Here is a 27329-nt window from a genome sequence, read left to right on the forward strand (position 1 = left end):
GAGGGGGGAAAGTGTGGTCAACGGGAAAGTAATGAAATGCCTCTTGTTTGGTTGGAGTTTTCAAAGGAGAGAGATGGGAAAGTTGTATTCTCATGGGAATATGATTTCCACATTTCATGGGAAAGTCTTTCCCATGAGAAACATGGGAAAGTTACTTTTCCATGAGGTGGGAATCACTCCTTTTTTATTTTTTCCCAAAAAGACCCTTCAGCATTAAAGAAGCATTAAAGAGGCATTAAAGACCTAATTTTTATTAAGGGCATAATAGGAATTATACATAACTTTCCTAGGAAAATGGATGGTCAACCAAACATAAGCACTTTGGAAATTAGTCACTTTCCCATGATTAACCAAACATGTCAAAAGTACTTTCCTAGGTATCCTCTTCCTAGGAATCTGATTCCCAAGAATCATATTTCTAGGAGGGAAAATACTTCCCGCGAACCAAACGAGCCCTATTTGTCTTGTGGTTTTGCTGCCTCTTGAATAGATTGGACCGTTTCTTCTAGATTATCGAGTTTTATAGTAGGTCTCTTCTTCACCGAATAGTCCTCGAACCATTGTCTACCATGATTTCCATCAGAGTATCAGGGCCGTATTTTTTCTCTCTCGAATTTGCATAAATGCTATTGAGTTAATGCCGGAGATCCCTTATTTTGCTCCTTACAAGTAAAGAACTTTATAAGAATTTTTATGTCCTTAAATTTTTCACTATATTAAGGTGTCGTATTTTTTTCAATTTCATTTAAAAATAGCCCTACTCAGATTATTTTGTTAAAAATTTCAGACATCTCGATACTAACTTTATTTTCCTCTCCCAAAAGTTTAAAATATGCTAAATATTTAGAGAAAAAAAGAACTCCAAAATTGATGAACTTTCAGAGAAAATCTAAGTTAGTAGATAAGAAAGGTTGAAAATAATTAAATAAAATATATCAATATGTCCTAGCTCTACAAACTACGAAGGAATGAGGAAGAAAATATTAGAGGTGAAAATAAGCCATTTTGTAAACCATGAAAGAGAAAAGTTATTCATAATCTATTTAAAAAAATAATAATTAGTTAATTATTGTTATTTTTTTTTATAATCAGTATTTTGGTTAAATCTTTTTTAATATGAAATATTTAGCAGTAGTTATGTGTATCTAGACATGCATTTTAACTACTATACACAACAAAATGATATTGAAATGCAAACATGGACGATTTCACGCAGCACACGTTGATCAAGGTTTTCACTCACGTGTCACACGTGCTAAAAGCAGTATAAAAGTTTCCTCTCGAGGAACCGGATCACCACCGGATCTCAGCCATCTCTCGAATCTCTCGTCGTCGCCCCTTCTAAGTTCTAAACGCCCCCCCACCCCCCCCCCCCCTGAACCCTATCGAATTCCGCTTCTCTTCCGCTCTCTCTAAACCCTAGGTCTGCTATTCTCTGGGCCCCGGCGTTGCCGCACGGACTTCTCGACGTCGCAGGGGACGAAGCCGAGATGTACGCGGACCGGATTGAGGCGGGGCGCAAGAGATCCATCAGAGATCGCCTCAACGGCAATCTCGTGGAGGATCTCGGCCGGGCCAGGCCGGACAGCGGGAAAAGGTCTCCAAACACCCCCCTCCCCGGTTTTTTTTCCTTATTGATGTTGCCATTAGAATTTTCGTTCTTGATTTCATTTTGCTTTAGGAGCGATTGGAGACTGGCTTCTGTTTCTTAATTTTCTGAATAGTGTTTGCAATTAGGTAAAATTAGGGTTTCTAATTGTCAGGGCTTTGTTTCTTGTGTGAGAGAACGTTAAATTTGTACGGGCATTGTCTTTGGTTCAAGGAAAGTGCAATCTCGCTGGTTTTCTTGTTAGGTTTTTGGATGATATAAATTGTCTTAATATTTCGGAAAACGATTTGTCTTCTTTATTAATAATGTATTAGGGAAAATATCATTTTGACATGCTTTACGTGTTCAAGTACAAGAGACAAAGTTTCGGGCACTCTTACATTACATCCTCGAAAGTTGGTTTTTTGTGGTCAGATGTTCAAGATTTGTTAATCTGGAATTTGTTGTTAGAAATTGGCAGGGTAACACTTTTCATTTGATTAGGTCTCGGTCATGTTATTCCTTCATCTTCTGTAAATGGAGGAGCTCTTTTGTATCTCATAGCCGCTTCAGATCAAAAGAAGTTACATTCTGTGATTTAACTTTGTATTGTCTGTAAAGGGTTGCGTATGCGCACATTATTTTTTTAGTTTTTACTAAGACTTGGTATGTAAAAGTTCAACTTTTGTTCATGTTCAATATGTTGTGTTCTACAAATGATTTTTAGTTGGCTTTCAGGTCATTGACTTTGCTTCATATGCTTATATATTATGACATCACAGTGACATAAGGATTTCATCCATATTAGTGGTCGTTAGCTAGGTTTAGTGTAGTTACGTGTGGATATGTGCTACATTTATATTTTTAATCAAACTAGCAGCCTGACCACCTTTTATCTGCATACATCTTGATTAATTTTATGATTTTGATCAGACTCTATTTTTTGTATGGAATAGAGTCATGGAATCTAAAGCATAACTATTTGAAACTGTTTGATACTATCTGGTACTTTTAGTTTATAGACCAAGCCTACTTGTATACACAAAAGATCCTTATAAAAGTTGTAAAAGGATTATGATTGGCATGGATAGGACACTGTTACTACCATATTTTGGTTTGCATGTCATAAGGATGTGATTTCTGCATTTAAACATCTGATTAGGAATGCTTTAACAATGGAACTTGCGTGACACTTATAGCCACTTTCAGAAGCAACATTTATTCTTGAAACATGCTGCTCTTCTTGATGGCCTGGCTTTCCAGAAAGGCTAGTTTGACATCATCAGTCATGGTGATAAATGCCCTAGACAATGAAAGCTAGCTTTTTAATGTTTGGTAGCTCATTAGACTGCAATCGTGCCAACATAGACAGTGGACATTGAGATGTGAAGCACGTGAAGTAATGATTTTGCAAAATTTGTAGGTTGTGCAACGAACATTCCCAAATCCGAGAGGGCAATTAGATGTATTGACTCATTGAATGGTTTATTAGAGGACCATGAAATGCAGTAGCAATTGCTGGAAAGAAAGTAGTTTGCATAAATTAATGAAACGAAGTTGAAGATTGCATGGTGTGGGCTATTGTAAGAAGATGTTGCATGAAGGTGAAAGAGTGACAAACAATGCTAGAATTTTAGTTGATGGGTTTATTTTAAACTTTATTTTAGTTGTTTAGTGGCTTGTTATCAGCTTTAATTGTTAATATGCTGATTTTTCCCCCTTAAAAACTGGATCATGCTAACTATCTCCATATGTAGTTTTAGTTATTGGCAGAACAAACATGCAGCAAGTCTGGGTTACAGGGGGCCTTCACTTAAAATCCATAAAGGGGTGTTTGATGCTAGTGAAAGTGAAAGAGGAGGCATGGGGCTTTCTATTTTTCTTTTTGTTTTTTTTTTGTTGCTAAGAGTGGCATCGTATTATATAGCCAACATAAGTGGAAATTTTCCTGGTATGTCTAAATACAGTTGTATTGGTAGATTATTAATGTGATGTTTTTTCCTTGGAAAATTGTAGAAGATACTTATCAAGAAAATGGAGAGAAGAGGTTTTTGCCAGGCAGTTCAAAAAAAAAGCAGCTGCTGTAATGCTGCAAATTGGTTACTGAGCTTGTAAATATCTCATGTTATGGAGTTGATCTCGTATGTGAATTCCCTCTTAATTTGCAAGTTCTCTGTCATGTTTGGCAAAGTATTTGTGTAGGGAAGTTGGGCACTAGAATTTGCTTGTCCTACAAAGGTGTAACTATAACAATGGGAGACAAAAGACTTCTTAGATCCGGGTATAAGTGGTTGCATGTGTGAATGAAACAGATGATGCGGAATTTATTCTTAATTTATGCCAAAACTGATTAGCAAACAATTGAAGACCGGAAGTGTGAAATGATCTTTTGCACTTTGGTGGCCTCTGGAAGGAGACACTGAAACATGTTCGTGATTACGAGGAGCACAGTAAATCTTGTTACAGCCATTTTGTTTCAAAGTACAAAGAAATCAAACCAATTAGAGATTACTCTTGATTAGTGATCAGGAGATCAAAGATATGGTGTGGATGAAATGTCTTTAAATATTCTTCATTAGTGATTTTCTTCGATGGCAAGTTTGGTGCAAGCTTGTTCCTATATTTGCAATTGATGTCATCTTGGTCCCATCTTTGATCTTTGACAAGAATGGTGTTTTAGATGGTGGATGCTTTGCACCATTTCGGCAGTGTTCACTGTTGACAAATTATATTGTAGGTAAGAAGAAAATTATATTAGATGGTTGTCATCTGCTGTTCAAGCTAATTTATTGGCGTATCTCCTTTTAGTTTAAGAGTTTTAGTTTAAGACTGGTTGTTGAAGACTAAAGGCAGATGACATACTAAGGTTGGTGAAATGATGAACAAGGGTATCTGAATCTTAGTTTTTGGGAAGGGTCTGAATTTGTTTCCAGTTCCTTTACAGTTTTATTTGTAGTTTTAGATGATGATTTGATAGAGTTTGATAAAGTATCTTTCGGTGGCAGAGATATTATTTTCCTTTTGTTTATGATGGGTTTTGATTTGGCTTTTTGGTATGTAAAGATATCTAAAATTTGTGAGCCATGAACAAGAGGCCCACCTTATCCATGTCTTGTGACAGACATTCTATCATCTTTTATATCTTGATATTTGGAACGAATTGTTTTTTTTTAATTTCGGGGGGCCCCGGGGGGGGGGGGGGGGTTGGTGGTGTGGAGGTTGTATTTTTGGTTTGATTATGCGATTGCAAATGCAAATTGAAGGAATTATGTAAGAGATAATGTTGGGTATTCATGGCAAAGTGGTGAACTACTTAAAATTTAATAGAAAGGTTTCATTGTTAAAAGAAGATCTGTTGTTGGATATTATTACTTTTGTGAAGCAAGTAAAGTCAGAGAATATTTCTTAGAAGTCAAGCAAAATCAGGCTAACATGCTAGGTTATGTGTTTTTAGAAGGGCTTATGGCCTTTTTTTTATCTGTGTTTGTATGTTTGTGGAGGGCGAACTCAGATGTTAGTGGCTAAATAGAATTTTAATATCATCCATAAGGTGGCAATTGCTATACTTTGCGACAAGAGTTGGGTACAGTTTGGAGAGCGAGGAAGAAATTGTCGAGAAAAGAGTTGGGTGCAATTTGGAGTGTGAGGAAGAAATTGTTGAGATGAGGAAGACATTGCTGAGATAGATAACTGGGAGAACTTTAGCTTTTTGCTGGATGAATCTTTTAGAAGATTAAGGATCTGTATTGAATGAGGGCCTGATCTTTTCTTGCTATTCAAATGGAATGAATAGATTTACAGTTTATTGATGACAATGCGATCAGGAGTTTTTGGCATTTCATCAGACAAGATTTTTTCTGAAGATGATTGGAGTTCTGCAAATTTTTGGCCTGACATCATCCTTTTATTCAGGTGATGTGCCGTTAAGGTCCTCATGTTGGCCTTAGCTGGTAACTGCTGGTTGCTTGCTCAGTTGCTTGTTCTGAGCTACTGTGAAGAACATGAATTTTGAGTGGCATTTAGGTTTTGCTGTGAAGGCTCATCTTTTTGCCATGTTGTGTATTATTGCCTCAATTGCTGATTTGATGTGGTTTGTGGTGATCGGGATATGAACTTGCATGATCTCTGTTTCTTTTTATTTTAAATGAATAACAATTTCTTTTGCTGCTTTTGTTGTTTGTGTTTGTGATTTTATTGTTTCAAGTTTTTTTTTCTTTTTAATGTCAAACTTCTTTTGAGGAAAAGTCTAAGTGATGTCTTCTAATATCAGGAAATGGAAGATGGTTTAAAGTCCAGGTGTGTAATTGCTCCAAATTAATGAAGTCAAACTTAGTTGTTGTATTATATATTTATGGCATAGGTTTTAAATATGCTTCTGTTGAAAACCAATTTCATGTTATTTTGTGAAGGGCATTATTAGCAATTGTTAAAGACTCATACAAATAACAGAATACAAGGAGACTTTCATATTCATATTCTTTTCTAAGCAATTGTAACCAGCTCTCTAGGAACCCATCTTGGTTTTTTCACTTGGTTTATTATCTAGTGTTCTATTTGTGATATTCTATATCAGGAGGTGTTCCTTGTCCTTTATATGTTGCTGTGATCATTACAAAGTATGAAATTAGCTTGTCATGTTTTTTTCTAAAGAATCGTATCTAGCTCTTAGAAACCTATCTTGATTCTTTTCATTTGATTTTGTTATTAGTGTCCTATTTGTTATGTTCTATTTCACAAAATGCTCCTTTTCCTTTATATGGTGCTGTGATCTTGACGAATTATGAAATTAGCTTTTTTTTCAATGCTTCTTTGAACCATCTATGTTTGGTTTAACTGATTCCGATGTCCTTCAACAGGCAACGACGAAATGATGACAAATGGACACATGATCTATACGAGGCTGATGAGCATCCTCAGACTTCAAGTATAATTATAGCTGAAATACCAGTAATTGTGATCAGAAGTAGTTCCTTATTTTCAGTGTCTTAACTTCTTAATGATGTTTACTCTTCATGGATTGTATCTTAAGAACCTATTGGCCCCAAAGATCTTCGATTGAAGCTGCAGAAGAAGGGTCTGCAGCAAGCTGTTCAATTTGGGAAGGATTCAGGAGTGCGGGATCTTCGTGAAAAGCTTTCTGGTACAATGCACCCTCAGCCACCAAATGCTGATCTGACGAAGACTAAACCAGTGTTGGAGATTGCTAAACTCATTAAGAAAAATATCAGTTCTGTTGAAGCACCTGTACCAGAAACCAAAAAAATCTCCAATCCAACTTCATCTAGAAAGACATCTCAGAAAAAGGTGCAGCTTTTGTTGATATCGATATTGTGTTTTTCTGCAGTCCTGCTGCGCTTGCACCTTCTATATGGCACATGAGTAAATGTACTGGCATTCGTAGCTAGAATGCATGTCTCAACGTGCATATGGATTGGGATAGATATTAAAACTAAGGGCCATGATGGATGTGACGTGATCATTTATGAAGTGCTATCCATTGATCATTGTTCTAAAACAGGAATAACCAAAAAGTATCAGTGGAAAGATTTCTAAGTTCTAACACTTGATGATGTAAAACCGTAGATACTCTTATAACAACTATGCATGTACTGTCTACTAGCATTCATGTTCCTGCATATATAAGTACATCTACTTGACTTTGTATAATAGTGGATAAAAGGATGCTAGAGCAAAAAAAATATATTTTCTTAGTTTGAACATCTCAGGTAAACGATATTTGTACCTAATGTGAAATCTTATACATGCATGTATTTTTTTTCTTGGCGATGAGCACCTTTGCTGACTTCTTATGTTGATATGTGATTGCTACTAAATCTATGGTCGGAACTCTAGAGATGTATAATCAGTGATTCTTCTCCCCTGCTTCCACTCCAACCCCCAAAACCTAATTTTCTTTTTGCTAAAATAGGTTGCTAGGTTGTGTAGACTTAGTTAACATCTTGGCTGGTGTACTTGTAGTAGTCTTTTCTTCTGCATGTATTCTTCAATTTCTCTACATGTTTGAGTATGTTGTACTTTCTGTGGGAAGAAGGCATCTTGTTTGCATTTTCAAACTACTGAGTTGCAGTCCGCTATTTTATTTGTTAACCTGACCCATTTGTTGAACTGGGCAGTCTGAATTGTCGGTAGATGGTTTCCTATATTCTCTGGGCCTTCAAAAGTATCTCATAACATTCCAGGCAGAGGAGGTATGCATCTCTGAACTTTTAATTCCCATTATCGTTTATATTTTCTTTGTGTCTGTGCATGGATGCATGTTGTTTGTACCTTTTTTATGATACATCTGCAGGTTGACATGACGGCTCTTATGCACATGACTGATGATGATCTCAAGGCTCTAGGAATTCCAATGGTAAGTTTCTAGATTTTGAAATTTCCAATTAGCTTTTCAATTGTCTTATGGAGTTCGTAGGATAACCCAAGAAATATTACATTAGTGATTGTTGAGCATTAGCTGCTATAATTTCTTGATCTGAGGCCACTAACTGTCATCTAAAGTTTGTTAAAGAATCTGAGAAGGATTATATAAATGTTGAGAATTAAGTGCAACAAGATCTTTTATCCGAGTTTTTACTATCATACCCTACTTTTTTTCCTGAATTTGAGATTGCTGCTACTGTTACTTCTACTGTCATGTACAACTTGTTAAGTAATCACAAAGGGATTACGTAAATGACTAATAAGCAATAACTTATATAAGTTTCTCTTTCTTGAGGTTTAGGTTTTAATAGGTATCACCTGTAGATGATATCACCCCTTGCCACTTGAGCACCAGGATGGGGGTTCAATTCCAGCTTGAGTCAACCCTTGAGAGATGGTTGGGTATGGGGTAGAGAAGTGGGGATTAGCCCTCTTAGTCTCAAAAAAAACCCTCACATTTTTGTTTACTCTTTGAGATGCTATGGGCAAATACAATGAAGATCCAAGAGGGCTCATGCTGAAGGATGTAGAGAGACCTATGATGACATGGATTGCAAGAAAGGATATGGAGAAGCTTGGAATAACATCAGGCACAACCTTGAATAGTAATGCTTTGGCAAATAAGGATTGATAAAATGAACCCCGAATAGTCAGGGCATGCCTAGATGATTATTGCTGAATGAGGATTGACAAAGTTGACCACCAAATAGCTGGGATAAGGCTTTATGAGTAGATGTGTGTGCTATGCACATGAAAGATTATGAGAATAATATTTACTTAAGAAAACCTAAATAATAAATTTATTTTGAGTAATTTAAATTAATAAAACCTAGAAATCTGAAGTTACCAATTTAAATAAATTAGCATCTTTATTATATATACCTAGTGGAGTTATATATGTTGCAAAATATTGTCAAGAAAGAGAAAAAGATAAAAAGATTAAAGGTTATTGACAACTTCCTGGAATTATTAACACCTTACAACATAGAACATGATAATAATTAATATAAAAGTTGAAAATCTATCTTCTTCTCTCTCACTTTTTCCACAGAATATAAAGCTGCAAATGGGTCGGGTTGACCCGTGACCCGACCCGACCCGAACCCGAATTGGAGGACTGCGGGGCCAGGTCGGGTTCTAAAATTGGACCCATTCTATTTTTGGGTTGGGTCTGGGTTTACTGAATTCAGACCCGACCCGACCCGAGTGACCCATATATTGATTTTGTCGCAGAAAAATTTTAAGCAAAAGATTTTAATATTTTATTATTATAGGAGCTGAGTGCTTATGCCTGCAGCCAACAAGAGGGAGAAACAGAGGCTTAGGGTAGCTATGTGCGATGAAATAATAGTGGTTGGCTCTTGTTACAAGGTTACTTATAGCACCTAAAAGTGCACATACTATCTTATATCTTTTTGCATGACATTGCCATCTTGCATGAGCATGGTTTTGTTTGTCTTGGACGCTTGTTCTCCAGGGTTTGCTCTTTGGACCATTGGCCTTTGCCAAGAACATAAAAGCTTTCTGGCTTTAGAAGTAGGGTCAGGGCAGCGAGTGAATGCTCCTGGCCGTTGAATGTAGCCCGTAGTCTCTCTTTTTTTGCCGTGCGATGTAATATGATATGAACCTATCACGGCTTGCGTATGAGAGAAGTTTATTACTGCCCTGGATGGCTCATAGCTTTAAGGGGTACCCTCTTGTCTTTCTCTGCCTCAGCTGCATTCTTTTCTTATTCTTTTCTATTTTTCTCTTGTTTCTTATTGGTTTTCAGCTGTGATTTGTCTTGTTGGGAAGTACAAACAATGTGACTTTAGTTGCTTTTTTTTGGTTTTGTTTTCAGTTTTTGGAGCAAATGAATGGCTCACTAGACAATTGACCCTATCACCTGTTACTCAAGGGAATAGGTTATTCCATAGGAATCTGGAAGGGACTTCCTTGGTGTGGTTTTTTTTTGTGTTCATCGCACTCGCCTGCCAAAGTTGGAATGATGATCAGATAGGAAATGCTAGATTGAAGGATGAGTTCTTTTGTCTGGTGTGTTGTGAACAGGGAGATAAGCGCACGACTGGGGCCGGCTGGGGTGGCAAAAAAGACTGAGGATTGAGTGATGCATCGGACCTGAACAAGATCCAAATTTTTTGAGTTGGGACCGAGTTATATATGGACTTGACTCGGCCTGAATGATCGTTGGGTCTCCTGTGGACTCAACCCGACCTGACTCGATTTTCTATTAGGTTGGTCTGGGTCCAAAATTAGGACCCAAACAAAAAATCGGATCGGATCGGGGCCACTCAGGACCCGGTCTGACTCGACCCATTTGCACCCCTAACAGAATATACTTATAACCACAAAAAAGGATAAGAAAAAAGGTTTTGCAAGAATGTTTCTTAAAATAAAGAAAGCATCTGTCTGCAAAATCGTGTCAAAAATATTTTGGTTGCCTGTAGTAAATTGCTAACCATCAATAAAATATCAAACAAAGCTCATGTTTACCCACCTTAAGCCCGTCACTATGTAATATCACAAAGTTAATGTATATAAATTTTAGAAAATGAAATTATGATTTTGATTGAAGGTATTGGGTCAACGACCTATGAGAACTCGACTAAACTGATAAAATATCCAATCTCATTTGATCCAAGCCAACTCGACGTATAAAGTAGTCCAGTTATATCATGCTATATGTTAGGGCTTCGAATGTTTAATGTGGTTAAGCATAAAGTTCGTGGATAATACAATTTAACTAACCACTAAAAATAAGATGTCATATTCATTATAAAATTAGAATCTAGATGGATAAGGTTAACTATCATATGTTATAAACATACAAAAGTAATTGTTTACATATGTATTTAACATATTCTAGGTACAGGAATTTTGAGGAGTTAAATTCTGATTATAGTTAATTGGTACTCCTAATTCACTTAAAGTGAACTCAAAATGAAGTATTATGTACACCATACGTCCTGTTGTCACCTTTGTCAAACATGTAAGTTAATTCGAAACTACATGATGAAGAGATAAAATCATTGAAAAGTTCAATCCAAGACAAAATGAAACAATAAATGTTGTGCTTCACAATAAGAAAGCATTTTTTGACTTGCAAAAATAATTTGAGGACAATATTTAAGCAATTAGCTCCTTGTCGAGGATAGTAACAACTTTGAGTGCTAGAGTAAATGTATGGTGCGGACACCAACCCAGATCATCGATCAGACAGGTGTACAATCGCATGCACAGGAGGGTAGCCCATCCAGGGACACTTTGGCTGGGTGATAGATTATGAGTGGAGAGTTTTTATGTTTTATTTGTTGGATATTTTGGTCTTTTCCTGTAAGGATATTTTGGTTTGTTTTTTTTTAGTTTTTGCCTATATAAAAGCTTGTAAGGCTTTGTTAAAGGGAGGGAATGATTATTAGTTTTGAGAGCTTTCTCATATTTTCTTTTGTTGGTGGATTCCGACACCCTGTAGGTTGATTCCGCGGGTTTAGTTACCATTGTTTGGTGGATTCCGGACACCCTATTGGTGGATTCCTAGGGTTTGCATCGTCCGGGACGTTGTTCTGCATCAAATTGGTATTAGAGCCGAAGTTCCTACTTATCATTTGATCATCCTTCGCCGCTTCATCGAAGATCCTAGGTTATGGACGATCCACCCCCACTCCCATGTCCTCACGTGTACTACGCACTTCTTCACTTGCTCTTCGCTCAAGCACTTGCACCGTGAACGCCGGATCGTATCAAAATCCGTCGTGCATCAAGAACAAGTTCTGAACTTGAAGAAGACTTCGACACCCTCGCCAAGCCGCAAGGAGAGATCATTGTCATCGCCGAGCCGCACGAAGAGATCGTCGTCGTCGAACAACAAGAACTCATCGTCACCGCCAAACCACGAAGCAAGATTCGGCGACCATCTTCTCCGGTTCCGCCGTTGTCACCATCGTGTTGTTCTCACGTCATCCAATAGATGCCGACCGCCAAGTCCTTGACCGTCTTCATCATTGTCGTTGCCTTAGTTGAAAAAAAAGAAGGGCAAACAGAGAGCGCCAAAAAAAATGACTAATAGATTTCAGTTTTTTCCCCCTTAATCTTCTCCCCAAATCTTGAAATCCATCACCACTTCTTTTCTTTTCTTCCCTCCATGTGTCTTACCACCCAAGAAAGGTGTAATTAGTTTTCTTAACAGATTACAACTCATTTAGAATTGGAATTTGGCTGATAAATTTCAGATTTAGCCTTTCCCCCCAAATAACTTTGAAACTAAATTTGCTTAAATTCCAACTATCCATAATCTTTTTTCCAAATCTCGAAATCCATCACCACTTCTTTTCTTTTCTTTCCTCCATGTGTCCCACCACCCAAGGAAAGTGTAATTAGTTTCCTTAATAGATTATTGCTAATCTAGAATTGAAATTTGGTTAACAAATTTTAGATTTGGCCTTCCCAACCAAATATCTTTGAAACTAAATTTGCTTCTTAAAGTCTAACTATCCATAACAATCCAAGCAACCCAAATCCATATGATTTTTGTTACGATAATTTTCACTCAATTAGTGTAATTTTTTTTTCTTCTCCCACCGCTCCACCTCGTTGTCACCGCCACCCACCTCAACGCCGCATCCCACCCACCTCGGCGCCACCACCCACCTACCTCGATGCCACCACCCACCTCAACGTCGCCACCCACCTCGCGCTCTCCAGTGCCGCCGCCATCACCTTCAACTCCGTCTCCACTGTCGCATCTCCCGCGGCCTCAGTCGTCATCAATGGTGCAAATGGGTCGGGTCGGGTCCTGAGTGACCCAGGACCCGACCCGATTCGGTTTTTTGTTCGGGTCCTAATTTTGGAACCAGACCCGACCCGGTTGAAGATCGGGTCCGGGTCCGGGTCCAAGTCGGGTCCGGATCCGAGTCGGGTCGGGTTCGGGTCCGAATCGGGTCCACTTTCTTTGTGCTTTTGGGAAAGAATTTGGGCCAATCTAATTTGGTCATATCATAATTATGAGGTGCTGGGTGACCCATGACTTGAAAGACTTGCAATTGACCTCCAGTCAGAACAGATGACCCATTACTTACTAAGTAAGTCGGTCTACAAGCTAAATTTCATATCACACTATTTTTTATCTATATGACTGATTGACGGAACTTGATGTCTCCTAGCTCCCCTCTCATGAGGACAAAAAAAATCCCAGACCTTCTTCCAAAATCCAATTCCATTGCAGAAAACTGGCACATGAGCCATATTCAGTTCAGTGTTCCCTCACTTTCTCCCTTCAAAAGTTAAAAGAAACAAAAACCAAAAAACAGAAGGAAAAAAAAAGCCAGCTACTGAGACACCAGATGTATCAACAGTGTAATAGATTGAGAGAGAATCTTGACGGGCCGAGGTTCCTTTGGATTCTGTGAACCTATGCTTGTTGCTACGATTTTCTTTTGCTTCCCCCCCTTCTCTCTCTCTTTGGGTTCATTCGGGTCGGGTCGAGTCCGTTCGGTAAACCCAGACCCGATCCAGAAAATGATTTGGGTCCAATTTTAGGACCTGATCCGGACCCGCGAGTCCTAAAATTCGGGTCGGGTCGGGTCTACGCGGATCGGGTCGGGTCAGGTTACGGGTCGACCCGACCCATTTGCAGCCTTAGTCGTCATCGCCACCTCCATCATCTTCCACGATCTCCACCATCGCCGCCACAATCGCCGTGGTTGCCATTACAGCCGCCGCCGCCATCTCTGCTTCTTTGCCACTGTCCGTTTCCTTCGCTGCACCACATCAACCGTGCCTCTACGACGTGCTCTCTAGTGGAATCGTCGGAACGGGCAACTCCTTTATTAGTGTTTATCTGTTTATTTCTAATAGTATCTGTCTTAAGCTTTAGTGTGGAATTGCTCATCACATACCCAAGCATTCAAAACTCTTGCACCTTACCTTTTGTTAGCTTGATTACACCACCATAACTCTGTTGGTTACTAGACTTAGTATTAACGGTGCAACTAGCCAATCCAGAGGAAAATCTTAACATACTTGAATCACTGTTTAGATTACGAGGGCGTGTACTACTAGTTTGCAATTAAACTGTCAAATCGTGCCATTTTTTTTAGCATATTAATTCCTTGTAATCAGTTTTAGATTATCCTATTAATTATTGGTCGTGATTCGTCACTGATCTTTGGATGTCTCATTGCATATCTTGCATTAGTTGGTTGCATATCATGTTGTGAAGTCACATTTGCATGAGCCTACGCAGTGGGCGTGTGATCTCTAGCACTTAGGCCTAGTCTGTTATGGAACCGTTCGCCATGGATGACATCTGTAAGATTATCCAAGAGTCGTTTGAGAGATACACCATTAGCCTCACCACTAAACTTGATGGCTTCGATGCCCGTCTCGAGGCTCTCAAAGCTGGTCGTGAGTGAGAAGCGAACGGAAGAGATGCGGAAGCTTCCAACATGGGCGCTGGTCGTGTTGCCCACGATGTCGAGGCCCCTCGACAACAACCTAACCACCATCACCAAGAGAGAATTCCAAAAAGGTTTCTACAACAACATAATTATCAAGACATGTTAGATCAGGATGTGAACCGAGGGTTTAGGAATCACACTATGTATAGAGACTTTAGAAACCCTGAAGATCACATGATCAAGAATATCAAGGTGGATGCTCCCACTTTTGATGGTCGATTGGATCCGACGGTATTCACTGATTGGATTCGTGAAATGGACCATTTTTTTCAGTGGTATAACTTGTCGGAGGATAGGAGGGTTAGGTTTGCTCAGATGAAGCTGGTCGGTCGTGCCAAACTCTTTTAGCAGAGCACTGAGCAAATTTTGAGCAGGAGGATTCAACCTCCAATAACTGATTGGGTAAAAATGAAAGAAAAGTTGAAAGAAAAATATCTACCTCACTTCTATCACAGTGACCTATTGGATCAGTGGAACAATCTTAGGCAAGGGGTAAAGTCTGTTAGTGACTATGTCTCCCAATTTGAGGAATACATGATGAGGTGCGATGTCGTTGAAGACGAGGGAATGATCTTGAGCCGCTTCAGATGCGGGTTAATGAGGACATTAGGCGAGATAACTTCGTTAGACCAAGCCTACACTTTTGCACTGAATTATGAGCTGGTCACAAAACAACTGGCAAGACAAACTGTTGGTCGAACTCCTTTCACCTTTGCTCCATCTGGAGCCAGACCTCAAACGACAACGACACCTCATAAATACAACCCAAGCACGTTGTCTGCCAACCGAGACAAAGGCAAAGGACTGCTAAATGATGCTATGCCATCCAACAATCCCCGTCAATGTTACAAATGTAAACAAGTGGGACATGTGGCATGAACTGTCCTAGCAAGGCCCTCTATCTTGGGGAGCAAAAAGACGCTCGAGGGAGATAATGTCGACGAGCAAGTCTATGAGCCTGATCTCAATGACGTGCAAGATAGTGACGAAGATCGTGCTTATGAGGACCATCATATGGGATGCATTCGGTCCACTCTAGGAGTCGTCAGATGTGCTTTGACCCAACCTAAGGAGACTGATGACTGGCGTTGAAGCACAATCTTCCACATGTACATCAAATGTGAGACTAAAGATTGCAAAATGATTATCGATTGCGACAATTATATCAATGCGATTTCATCTAGCGTTGTGTCTCACCTATAGTGTTGAAACCCTATTTGAAATTCTTACAAAGTATCTTGGGTTGATACTTCTTCTATTGCCATTAACGAAAGGTATCTTGTTCCTATCCAATTCCTTTCTTATAAGGATGGCATTTGGTGCGACATTGTACCAATGGACGTGGGGCACATTATCTTGGACCGCCCATTGCTCTTTGATTGAGACATGACCATTTTTGGATGCTCGAACTCGTGCTCTTTCGTCTTTGAAGGCACAAAAATCAAGTTAAATCCTTTGCGTCCTAAACCAGCCAGCAAGGATAACAAGAAAGACACGACTGACAGAAAAGGATTACATGTCATAAATCCAAGGAAATTTGAGAAAGAGGCAAACCAAGAGTCCATCGTGTTTGCCTTACTAGCTCGCGAAGTTGAGCATACCATCATTGACCAACCTTCTGAAGAAGTGGCTCCTTTACTAGAGGAATTTCAAGATGTTTTCCCTTAGGATCTTTCAGATTATTTACCACCTATGCGTGATATCCAACTTGCTATTGATCTAGTTCTTGGAGCATCTTTTCCCAACTTGCCACACTATCGGATGAGTCCAACCGAACATGTCGAGTTACAATGCCAGGTACATGAGCTATTAAAGAAAGGATTCATTCGCGAAAGCTCGAGCCCTTGTGTTGTTCCTACTTTGTTCACACCTAAGAAGGATGGCTCATAGCGCATGTGTGTTGATAGTCGAGCTATCAATAGAGTAATGGTTAAATATCGTTTTCTAATTTCTTGGCTTGACAACGTGCTAGATATGATGGTTGGAGCCACGATTTTCTCCAAGATTGACTTAAAAAGTGGCTATCATCAAACTAAAATCCGTCCAGGAGACGAATGGAAAACTGCCTTTTAGACTAAAGATGGTCTGTATGAGTGGTTGGTGATGCCTTTTGGGCTTTCTAATGCTCCAAGCACATTTATGCGAGTCATGACGTAGGTACTACGACCATTCATCGGTAAATTCTTAGCGGTATACTTTGATGACAACTTAATTTATAGTCAGTCAAGAGAGCAACACTTGGATCATCTTCGACAAGTTTGCCTCACTCTTCGTACTGCAAATCTCTACGCCAACGGAAAAAGTGCTCATTCTTCATTGATCGAGTCATTGTTTTAGAATTTGTGGTATCGTTTGAAGGAGTCTGTGCTGACTCCCAAAAGACCAAGGTGATTGTTGATTGGCCTGAGCCACAAAACATCGATGAAGTCCTCAGTTTTCTTGGGCTCGCTACTTTTTAGCGACGTTTTATTCGTGGGTTCAGCACAATTATGTCTCCAATTACTGACTGCCTTAAGAAATGTGACTTCCAATGGACGCGGTCTGCAACTAGAGCATTTGAGAAAGTCAAGAAAAGAATGACGAAAGCCCTTGTGATGCGCCTTCCTAACTTTTCTAAGGCATTCGAGGTGGAATGTGACGCCTCTGGGATTGGAATAGGTGGCATCCTTAGCCAAGCATGCCATCCTGTTGCCTATTTTAGCGAGAAGCTAAATGAAGCCAAACCAATGTATTCCACGTATGACAGATTTCTATGCGGTTATTCAAGCTTTGCGCTATCAGTGTCATTATTTGCTTCTGCATGAATTCGTGCTATACTCTGACCATGAAGCTCTTCGTTATCTCAATTCTCAAAAAAAGCTCAATGCCAGGCATGGTCGTTGGATTGAATTCTTATAAAAATACACTTTTGTTCTCAAGCATAGAGCTGGGATCGAAAACAAAGCAGCTGATGCGCTCAGTCGAAGGGGTAATCTTCTCTCCACAATAAGTATCAAAGTCACTGGATTTGACAGATTGAAGGAAGATTACGCATCCTTCCCTAACTTTGGAGAAGCATACCTCGTTCTGTTAAATGACACGAATATCTCTCTTGACAGCTATTCCCTCCAAGAAGGGTACTTATTTAAGGCCAACAAACTCTGCATACCTCGTACATCTGTACGTGACTTTTTAGTATGGAAAATTCATACTGGTAACCTTTCTGGTCATTTTGGACGAGATAAAACCATTGAGGAGGTTGAGCATCAATTTTATTGGTCGAGCCTCAAACGTGATGTAGCTAAGTTAATTGGACAATATCGAACATGTCAATTGGCCAAGCATCACAAGCAAAACATTGGCCTATACACTCCGTTACCTGCACCAGATCATTTCTAGCAAGACGTGAGCATGGATTTTGTACTTGGCTTGCCATGTACCTTCCGCAAGCATGACTCTGTCTTTGTGGTCGTAGACCATTTTTCTAAAATGGCTCATTTTATTCCATGCGCTAAAACTTCTGATGCCTCAAACATTGCCAAGCTATATATCGATCATTTAGTCAAGGTGCATGGCTTGCGTAAAACTATCGTGTCAGATTGGGATGTTCGATTTATGAGTTACTTCTGGAAGACTCTTTGGCATATGGTGGGCACGAAATTGAAGTTCTCGACAGCTTACCATCCTCAGACTGATATGATCAGACAGAGGTTGTCAATCATAGTCTTGAAAATCTTTTACGATATTTAGCGGGGTAACCATAACAGGAAATGGGATTCCATTCTTTCTATAGCTCAGTTTGCATACAACAATTCTATTAATAGGTCTATAAGCATGAGTCTATTTGAGGTTGTTCGTGGATTTAGAGCTTGTAAACCATTAGACCTTCTTCCTATGTCACCACATGCTAGGGTCTCTGAGTCCGCAGAAGCATTTGCGCATCATGTTCATTCATTGCATCAAGAGATCAGTAAGCGAATTGAAACTAATAATCTTCAGTATAAACTACAAGCTGATTTGCATAGGCGTGCTAAGGAATTTCATGTTAGAGACTGTCATGATTCGCGTTAGACTCGAGCGGTTTCCATCTGGAACCGTGAGGAAATTGCAAGCTTGTAGTGCTGGACCTTTCCAAATATTGAGACGGGTAGGACCAAATGCGTATGTCATTGATATTCCTTCTGATTACGACATTAGTTCCACTTATAATATTGAGGACCGAGTTGCTTACAAGACTCCTGTGCCTATCCCGGATGGCCCATATGACACACCTACTCCTACTCCACCAAATATGCCTACTTTGGACCCTAACACTAACCCTTTTCCACCCACACAAAAGGAAAAGATAGATGCTATTTTGGATGAACCGATAATATCTACTACTGAAGGAGGAGCTCACCGTTTTCTAGTCCGATGGAGAGACCATCCAGATTCTGATAGCACATGGATTACTCGTGATGAGCTACAGTAGATTGATCCAGACATATTGGAGTATTACCAGAGCCGCCCGTCGTCCCACTCGACTGAGTCGAGTTTCTTCCACCTCGAAAAAGTTGGTGCGGACACCAGCCCTAGATCATCGATCAGACACGTGTACAGTCGCAGACACAAGAGGGCAGCCCACCTAGTGACACTTTGGCTGGGTGATAGATTATGAAAGAGAGAGTTTTTATGTTTTATTTGTTGGGTACTTTGGTCTTTTCCTGTAGGAATATTTTGGTTTGTTTTTTCTTTTTAGTTTTTGCCTATATAAAGGCTTGTAAGGCTTTATTAAAGGGAGAAAATGATTTTTAGTTTTGAGAGCTTCCTCTTTTTTTTTTTGTTGGTGGATTCCGCAGGTTTGGTTAGCATGGTTCGGTGAATTCCGGATGCTCTATTGGTGGATTCCTAGGGTTTGCATCGTCCGGGACATTGTTCTGCATCAATGTATCACCAATTCATATTTGAATAAGCGAGATATATTTATCACTAGTTCCAATAAGCTAGACTAATTGTACATATTTTGCAGCGATGGGCGAGAAACAATAAGAAACAATAAGAAAATCATAAAAAGATTGTTCAAATGCATGACCATCACTAATTGGTTTTTTGGTCAACAAGTTTTAGTAAAATACATTTTTACAAACCTCAGATCATTGAGTTTTACAAAAATAATTGTTTGGTTGTTTTTTGTAACATTTGTTTTTTCAAAATTGACAAGTTATAAAACCTGAAAAATGAGTCTTATGAAAAACAGGTCACCCTCTGTTTTTCATAAACCTGTTTTCCTGAGAATCATGTTTTATGATTTTGTTTCAGTAAAATCTAAAGATAACCAAAAAGCATCTTAATGAATATGCAGTTGTGGACTTTGTTTATTCACTTCTTGATAATGTGGTTGTAGCATCTACACAAAGGCATCCAGTTGTTCATGAACAGCTCAGGTTAGCTTGGTAATAGCTTGTTCAAGCACAGTTCAGCTAGAAAATGAGCCTTGTATATTTTTAAAGCTCAGCTCAATAATAAGCTGACTTCGTTCAAAAAGAAGCTCATTTGAGCTTGGTTCAAAGAATAAATGAATCAGGCTTGAACATACTGTCATACTCTTTTAAGCTCAGTTCATGCTCAATTTGATCCCGATGCCCCCTTTCATATCTTGATAACCCCTTTCCTGTAGCAAGCAAAGCCTGAAAGCCTACTATTTGGCTCAGTTGGCTCGTTTGCACCCCTATCGTATGGAGTTGCATTGGTTAAGGTTTCAAATGGTCTTATGGTTAAAAAGTGACTACTAAAAGAAAGTTACATTGGAATAGTGGCATCGTTGCAGATGTTCAGTGATTAAAACCAGCAAAGTAATAATTTTTATCATTTTAACAATCATACTGCAAGTCATCAAGTATCTTGCTTGATCATTATAAATTTCAATCATTTGAACACAATTTTTATAAGGAATTGCACCCATTTTCTGTTCTGAGAGTTTAAATAGGTCACTCAAGCTTCATTGTAAGAAGATGGACATAAAAATCATTTCCTAATTTTGTTTGATTTGAGAATGGTTGGAGGCACATTGAACCACTTAAATCAGCTAATTGGTCTGCGATGGCATACTTTAATAAAAGAAAAGGGCAGCGTACATCAGCAGACCTTGCAGAATTATTTGACAGAAATGTCATGCCTGGAGATTACTAAGTAGAAAAAATAAGCTAGTCTTACAAGACTATATGCTATAATAAAAACAGCGCATTATCCACCATGAGCATTTCTTCTCTTAGGTTGTAGCCTGGCCTGATGCTTCTAGCCTGCTGTTATTCCTTCTCATACTATAGCCCATTTTAGTGCAATCCACAAAAAATAATGTTATTTTCTGTAAATTATTATTATATGATTCAGTGGGAACACAGGTAAAATCAAAATATTAAAAGGCTGTAATCCCGTTTACTGAGCTTCCTAGCATGTGTTTTTTGGACCATAGCATCAAAATACACAATATCCAAGCAACAGAAATGCAATTGAATGAAATATAAATTTTAGGTATTTCTGGACATCAAAAAAATATTACCTTCACCACATCTCCATTGAGTTAGCTTGTATGGAATATTCAACCCAGAAATTGATGAAATACACTAAGATCTGAAAAGCAAATGGCATAGCTGGTAGAGCTTACAAAACTAATGTATAATATATGCAACTGGAAGACCAAGTGCAGCGGGTACCCTCAGGCAACCAAAGCTGATTAGTGCTGATTCCAATTAGCACAAGTGAAGAGCCTCCCATTGCTCGTCAACAAGAAGAATCACTAGGAAAAGAAGGGGGGGAACTTATTAATCAAGATCAGACCATTGACAACATTAACACCAGATATCATGCAGATTGGAGATTTAAATAAATCATCCTTAGCTCATTGTTCGTCATGTAGATTGGATATTTAAATAAAATCATCTTTCATCCAAGAATAAATGGTCATTTTCTCTCTCTTCATACTTTTCACCAATTAAGATAGTAAATAGATGGATAGTCTATTCAAACAATCTTACCTGCATTAAGGAAAAGCACCTTCGGGCTTCTGTTATGATCTTTAAGAGGATAGCTATTACCAAAACTTGTAGGAGTTTACCCAATATTAAGCACTTTATTCCTTTTTTTGGGAGATCAAACATTAGGCACTTTATCAATTACATGCTTCTGTAGAAGTTCAGGTTTCAGAACAAAGTGTGCAATCAACAGAATGAAGAGACAGAGAGAGAGAGCATTCCAGCCCATTAGCATCTGAAATCCTTGAAGATATCTGATGTCCTTGGACTGCACGTGTCATCTCCCTCCTCCAATCTTGGGAGCCTTTCTAATGGCAATAACAAGAAAGGTTTCAAAGAGGAAGTAAGCAATCAAAATCTCTCTTTGAACAATTAGGCTTTGAGATATAGAGGGAGGTGTCCAGGTCCATCCAAGAAAATAGGAAAGCAAAAAGAAATGGCTGAATGGAAGGAAGAGAGTCCACGATTAATTTGGAGACGTGAAACAGAAGGTGGGCAGAGAAAGAGAGATAGAGGATGCCCTAGATTTGTGATGGCGCGATTAGTAGGCTGGGTTATGCAACGTGGATAAGAGAAACATGAATTACATTGAATTTGCTCATAAACAAGCACTTTTCACATGTGTATGATTTTTATTTTGGTTGTTGATAGAAGAAGATTTTAGATAATTTTGTGAGTACATCCAAAATTCCATTTTATTTGCTTTTAGGAGTACTATAGATAATCATCGTTACCCATTCATCTAATGCCCTAGGGGCTTGCTTTATTTATTTCATTTTGTATTTCTTTTAGTCTATATTTCTGGTTGTTTGGATTCGAAACTGAGTTTAAATTTAATTATGTTCCAAGTCCATCATATGATTCATTTAGGCACCCAAATGTGATGGAGAGTCAAGTAGATGAACTCATAACAACCTGCAGGCAAATCACACAGTAACTTGCCAAGTCTTATCTTTGCCAAGCAAGTACTTTTCCCATATTTTAGATGTATTTGACTTTGACAGTTTGCATGATGGACGATGTATTTGGTTCTTGTGGATATCTATACTGCTTCCAAATCCTCTGTCACAAGTTCCAAAGAGAAATCTGTGTTGATTTTAATGTCTTTGTAGATATCTGAAAATATGTTTGGCTGCACTTGTCTGCCCTTATTAGGTTTTCTTGTATTTCTACTGCATTCTGTTACTCTCTTACGGTTGATTTGTTGGTGGAAGCTGCTCCGGGGCCTGTCTATATCTTCTTGACAATTTATTCTCTTCCCTTATTTGGTTGATACGGATGGTTTCAGGGTCCGAGGAAAAAGATACTCTTGGCGTTGGAATCAAAAGCTTAGGCTGGTCGCCAAGTAATAACCCATGGAAACGGGTTCTTTTTAATTCTTCTCATCAGTGGAGCATGCGGCCTCTGGAACATCCTTAGATCCATGTAACTCAAAGCATATCTTGTCTCGTCTCTATTAACTTAGGTGGCAATAGCCTGGGAAATGTAGAATCTAGTAGTTCATGCAGTTATGTAGATTGTAGAACTCGCGTGGGAGGAGGTTTCAAAGTGTGCCTGTATCTAAAGCAAGTCTTTTCTTTTCATTCGCTTTCGCCGACCAGCATGCTCTAGTACATCCGACCTGATCCAACTGGCTATCAGGATTTTGTAATATGGCTATTATACACTTGAATTGTACTCTGGAAGGGTGGAATGTCAAGGCCCAGATTGGTGGATTTGCATTTGAGCCTATTTGATTATCCTCATAAATTGCAAATTTACTTTGTCCGCTCATAAATTGCAAATTTAGGTTTGCTGAGCAACCACATTATTTGCAGAATATCACAGCCCTTCTGGCTTTACTCTCTTGCAACTCCTTTGTGGAAATTTATGGTTTCAGTCATCATCCTTTTTAAGTGTTCTGTTTGATGCAGTTGGTGCATGATTTGTGCTGATGCCACCAATGGGAAATTTATAGTTTCATTTCGCCTGTTACACGAGCTGCCTGCTCATTAACAAGCTTGTGTCAGCACGCTGTGATGCTAAATCAGGTGGTGGATAATGGTTAGTCTTGTGCCAGTATCCTCCTAGAGGCTTTCTAGAAAGGTATGAAAGGCTACCAATTTAAAATCCGGTAAATTAATAGTTTTTTTTAATATTTTGATAGATATATCATACAATACGTATACGAATATATGCAATAGTTATGAGTCAAAAGCCTCGAACCTGTGGGAGAATGGTTTCGTTTGGGTCTTATAAGGGCTAGCTCGGGTTGAGTCATGCCCTCTAGATATGGATCTTTAAGAGTGATCGGTCCGTTTTCTAATGCCAGTTGTACACCACTTCAGAACGAAGTCATCAATAGCTGTAATGGTGCGGTTAGGTATTTTTATTTTCTTTTTTTTCTTTGAATGATGCAGCTGTACTATGTGCTCATCAGTCATGAGGGTTGACCCATGGACACGTATGTTATGGGTTGAAGAGTCCAAATTCATTCAGGTTGGATCGGGAATGAGTTGGGCTTCATATAAAGTATGACTTGACCTATCATTGCCACTCCATCTCTCACCATTTTTTTTTGTTGGAGTAAAATAAATGCCAATAACACGCAAATCGTATCAAATAACAATAAAAAATAGAGCTGAATAATGAAGCACTAGGTAGGTTCAAAACCACTTCATAAATTTTCTTATTTCAACTATGACTGGGTTTATACACTAGAAAACATGGGAGAGGGTTAGTTAGAGATTTCATAAAGTTTGACATAATCGCCTCTAACCCACTTAACCTAGGCTTAACACTGCTCTCGTCAGAAGGCGGTCCCACGTCACCTTCCATAAGAAGAGTGCTGCCCTTGGATGAAGCTTCGACCTCCAAATCCAAGTACAATCCTGCCCTGGCTTATGCTCCCGCTGGATGACACGGGAGAGGTCTCCCAATCTGACACTGGCCCTGTACGAGGTGCCCCAAACCCTGACATCTGACCCCGCACATCTTGGTACCGAAAGAGATCGGATCCTCTTTGCTAGGTGTACCCCGAACAACTGTCGTAGTCTGGTCTCATCCCACACTGCCCCTCCTGGGGCTAGGAGGTCGCACACCCGCAGTCCCTCCACTGCCTCAGTACCAACCATGGTCGACCAGCACCTCAGGAGAAGGGTATCCACCCATGGGTCAGCAGTCACCTCGATGCTCCGCCCATCGCCTATTAGCCACCTGGTGTTTGTCGACACAGTCGGCAAGTACCTCCCGATCTCGCGCCACATGAAGGAGACTCGACGACCACTCCATGCCACCTCTAAGCCCCTCGACCATATCTGGCTGCCATCACCTGACTCCAGAGCCCGTGTGGCTCTAACAGGAACCGAACTGCATGCCGAGCAATGAAAGCTTCGCGCCGCTCCAAGAGGGATTGCACCCCTAGACCACCCTCACTGGTGGGACGGCAGACCTGCTCCCAGGCCACCAGATGCACCCCGTGGCCTCTACCGTGTGACCCCCACAAGAAGCACCGAAGGAGTCGCTTGATCCTCAGCAAAGTCGTCTTCGGTACCACAGTATTGGTCATGAGATATACCGACATGGACCTCAACACTGATCTGACCAGTGTCAATCTCCCCATCATGGATAGGGAGGACGCCCTCCATCCCTCCAACCTGCTCTGTACCCGCTGCACCAGACCGGAGCACTCTGCCACCTGTAGTCTGCGGCCAGTGATAGGGACTTTCAGGTAAGTCAGTGTCCTCTCCTGCTCAGGTATCTGCAGAATTCTCCGGATCTCCTGTCTGACCTTGCTCTCCGTGCTCGGGCTGAAATGGATAGCTGACTTCAGGAAGTTTACTCTCTGACCGAACGCCGTGTAGTAGCCCGCCACCACCCTGCGAAGGACCCGTGCATCAGAAACCCGCACCCTGGCCAGAAGAAGACAATCGTCAGCAAAAAGTAAGTGGAAAAGAGGTCCAGCCCCCGGTGCTGGAACATAAGCCTCCAGCTCCCGGCTGGCACACTCTCTGCAAATCACGAGACAAAATGTCAGCACAAATAATAAACAAATATGGGGATAAGGAACATCCCTGACGCAGCCCCATGGTGGACTCGAAGAAAGGTGACGATGTGCCATTGACCAAGATAGAGAGCTTTGGCCTTCGGACACACCCCAGGACCCATCCAATCCACCGCCTGTGGAAGCCGTAAGTCTCCAGTGCCTACTGAAGAAAACTCCACATGATCCTATCGTAAGCCCTCTCAATATCTAGTTTGATAGCCATCAAGCTTCGCCGCTTCGGTGCTCGCTGACGATCCCACATCATCTCCTGGGCCAACATAACGTTATGCAAAATATTTCTACCAGATACAAAAGCCCCCTGCTCTTGGTTAATGATGCTAGGTAATAGGGGCTTCATCCTACCCACCATTATTCTCGCCATAACCTTGTATAGGGTTGTGTACAAACTAATGGGCCTAAAATGACAGGGCTTTACCGCCTCCTGACGCTTCAGTATGAGCATGATGAAGGTGGCCTTCCAATCCTCTGGCATCACCGCCTGAGTAAAGAAGCACTGAACAACCTCTACCACAGCTCTCTGAATGATACCCAAATACTGCCGAAAAAAGAATGGGGGGAAACCATCATGTCCCGGGGCCTTGTCTGCTACTAGAGCCCAGACTGCCTCCTGCACCTCCCGTGCCGACACCAGCTGGACCAAGGTTGCATTTTTATTATCATCAATACCTGCATCCATCCTCGGGAGGTGGTCTCCATCACTAGAGTCCTCACCCTTTGTCCATCTGACACGGAAAAAGTCAAGTAATACCTGTCTGACGGCAGGCTCGCCTTCTACCCGATGGCCAGACCCATCTCGCAAAGAGTGGATCATGCTCCGCTGTCTCCGAATAATCATAGTCCGATGGAAGAACCTAGTATTACGGTCACCCTCACTTACCCATTGAACCCGAAATTTCTATTGCTAGAAGATCTCGTGCTGCCGTAATAGTGAGTGGTAAGTCACTAGAAACCCCCGAAGGTCAACCATGTCATCCACCAAGAGCGCGCCTCGTAGGTCTTCTTTCCTTTGCAACTCAGCGACCGTAGTCTCCACCTCCTCCATTCTCCGAAAGATATTGCTTACAACCTCGCAGTTCCAACGGCGAAGACGCCTCTTGGTCAACTCTAGTTTGCGCGATACCCGTTGCATTGCATCCCCACGCACCGGGACGCGCCATGCATTGACGACAATATCCCAAGACTAGGGGTACGATAGCCAAACCTTCTCAAAGCGGAAGGGGTTGTGATGACTAGGTCTCGATAATGTGGAAATTAGCAGGGGGCAATGGTCCGAAGCAATCCGAGGTAAATGGCTAACTTGGTAGATAGGAAATTGAAGGATCCAGTTCGAAGATGAAAGGCCATGTCTAGTCGCTCACAAACCCTAGCACTGCCAAGCTGATTGTTGCACCAGATAAATTGTGGTCCGGAGAAACCTAAGTCTACCAGGCCGTTTCGCGACACAAAATCGTGAAACTCCCTCCTGTCTACTCTATATGTGAAGGCTGCACCTCCCCTCTCATCACTCGTACTCAAGATACAATTGAAATCACCAACTACCATCATCGGGACACCCTGGGCGGCAAGGTTGGTGATCTCCTGCCAAAGGACTCTCCTAACTCTGTAATCCGTACTCGCATACACACCACACAGCACCCACGGAGCAGCATCAGGTTCCGACACGATCATAACTACATGTTGGAGGCAGTTGTGGAAAACATCAACTGTCGCCATCCCTTGCCTCCACAAGACCAGGATACCTTCTGACAGCCCTTGAGAATCGACTGCTTATGTCTCCCAGTCCCTCCCTAGGCGCCGCTTCAGCCGTACGA

General features: G+C 40.4%; 2 protein-coding genes across 3 annotated transcripts; one reads left to right on the forward strand and one right to left on the reverse strand.

Moving 5' to 3' along the window:
- Window positions 1-1295: 1295 nt before the first annotated feature.
- Window positions 1296-23199, forward strand: LOC103710824 (Sterile alpha motif (SAM) domain-containing protein). Of its 2 annotated transcripts, none has more exons than XM_008796722.6 (6): window positions 1296-1597; window positions 6445-6512; window positions 6618-6892; window positions 7723-7797; window positions 7899-7961; window positions 22762-23199. In XM_008796722.6, exons 1-6 carry the CDS (start codon window positions 1491-1493, stop codon window positions 22804-22806), a joined length of 633 nt encoding a protein of 210 aa, XP_008794944.2. In that variant the 5' UTR covers window positions 1296-1490; the 3' UTR covers window positions 22807-23199. The 2 variants fall into 2 exon arrangements, with proteins under 2 accessions (XP_008794944.2, XP_038989753.2); XM_039133825.3 differs by lacking the exon at window positions 22762-23199 and adding an exon at window positions 22344-22514 and having other exon boundaries at window positions 1299-1597.
- A 1036-nt stretch (window positions 23200-24235) lies between these two features.
- On the reverse strand, window positions 24236-27231 carry LOC149753610 (uncharacterized). Its single transcript, XM_089930326.1, has 5 exons — window positions 26881-27231; window positions 25662-26335; window positions 25243-25462; window positions 24942-25156; window positions 24236-24821 (listed from the first exon to the last, which is right to left on the reverse strand). Exons 1-5 carry the CDS (start codon window positions 27229-27231, stop codon window positions 24236-24238), a joined length of 2046 nt encoding a protein of 681 aa, XP_089786452.1.
- Window positions 27232-27329: the final 98 nt, after the last annotated feature.

The sequence above is a fragment of the Phoenix dactylifera genome, chromosome 4 (assembly GCF_051530095.1).
Source record: "Phoenix dactylifera cultivar Ajwa chromosome 4, Ajwa_hap1_PhDact_Kaust_v1.1, whole genome shotgun sequence".
Taxonomy (NCBI): Eukaryota; Viridiplantae; Streptophyta; class Magnoliopsida; order Arecales; family Arecaceae; genus Phoenix; species Phoenix dactylifera.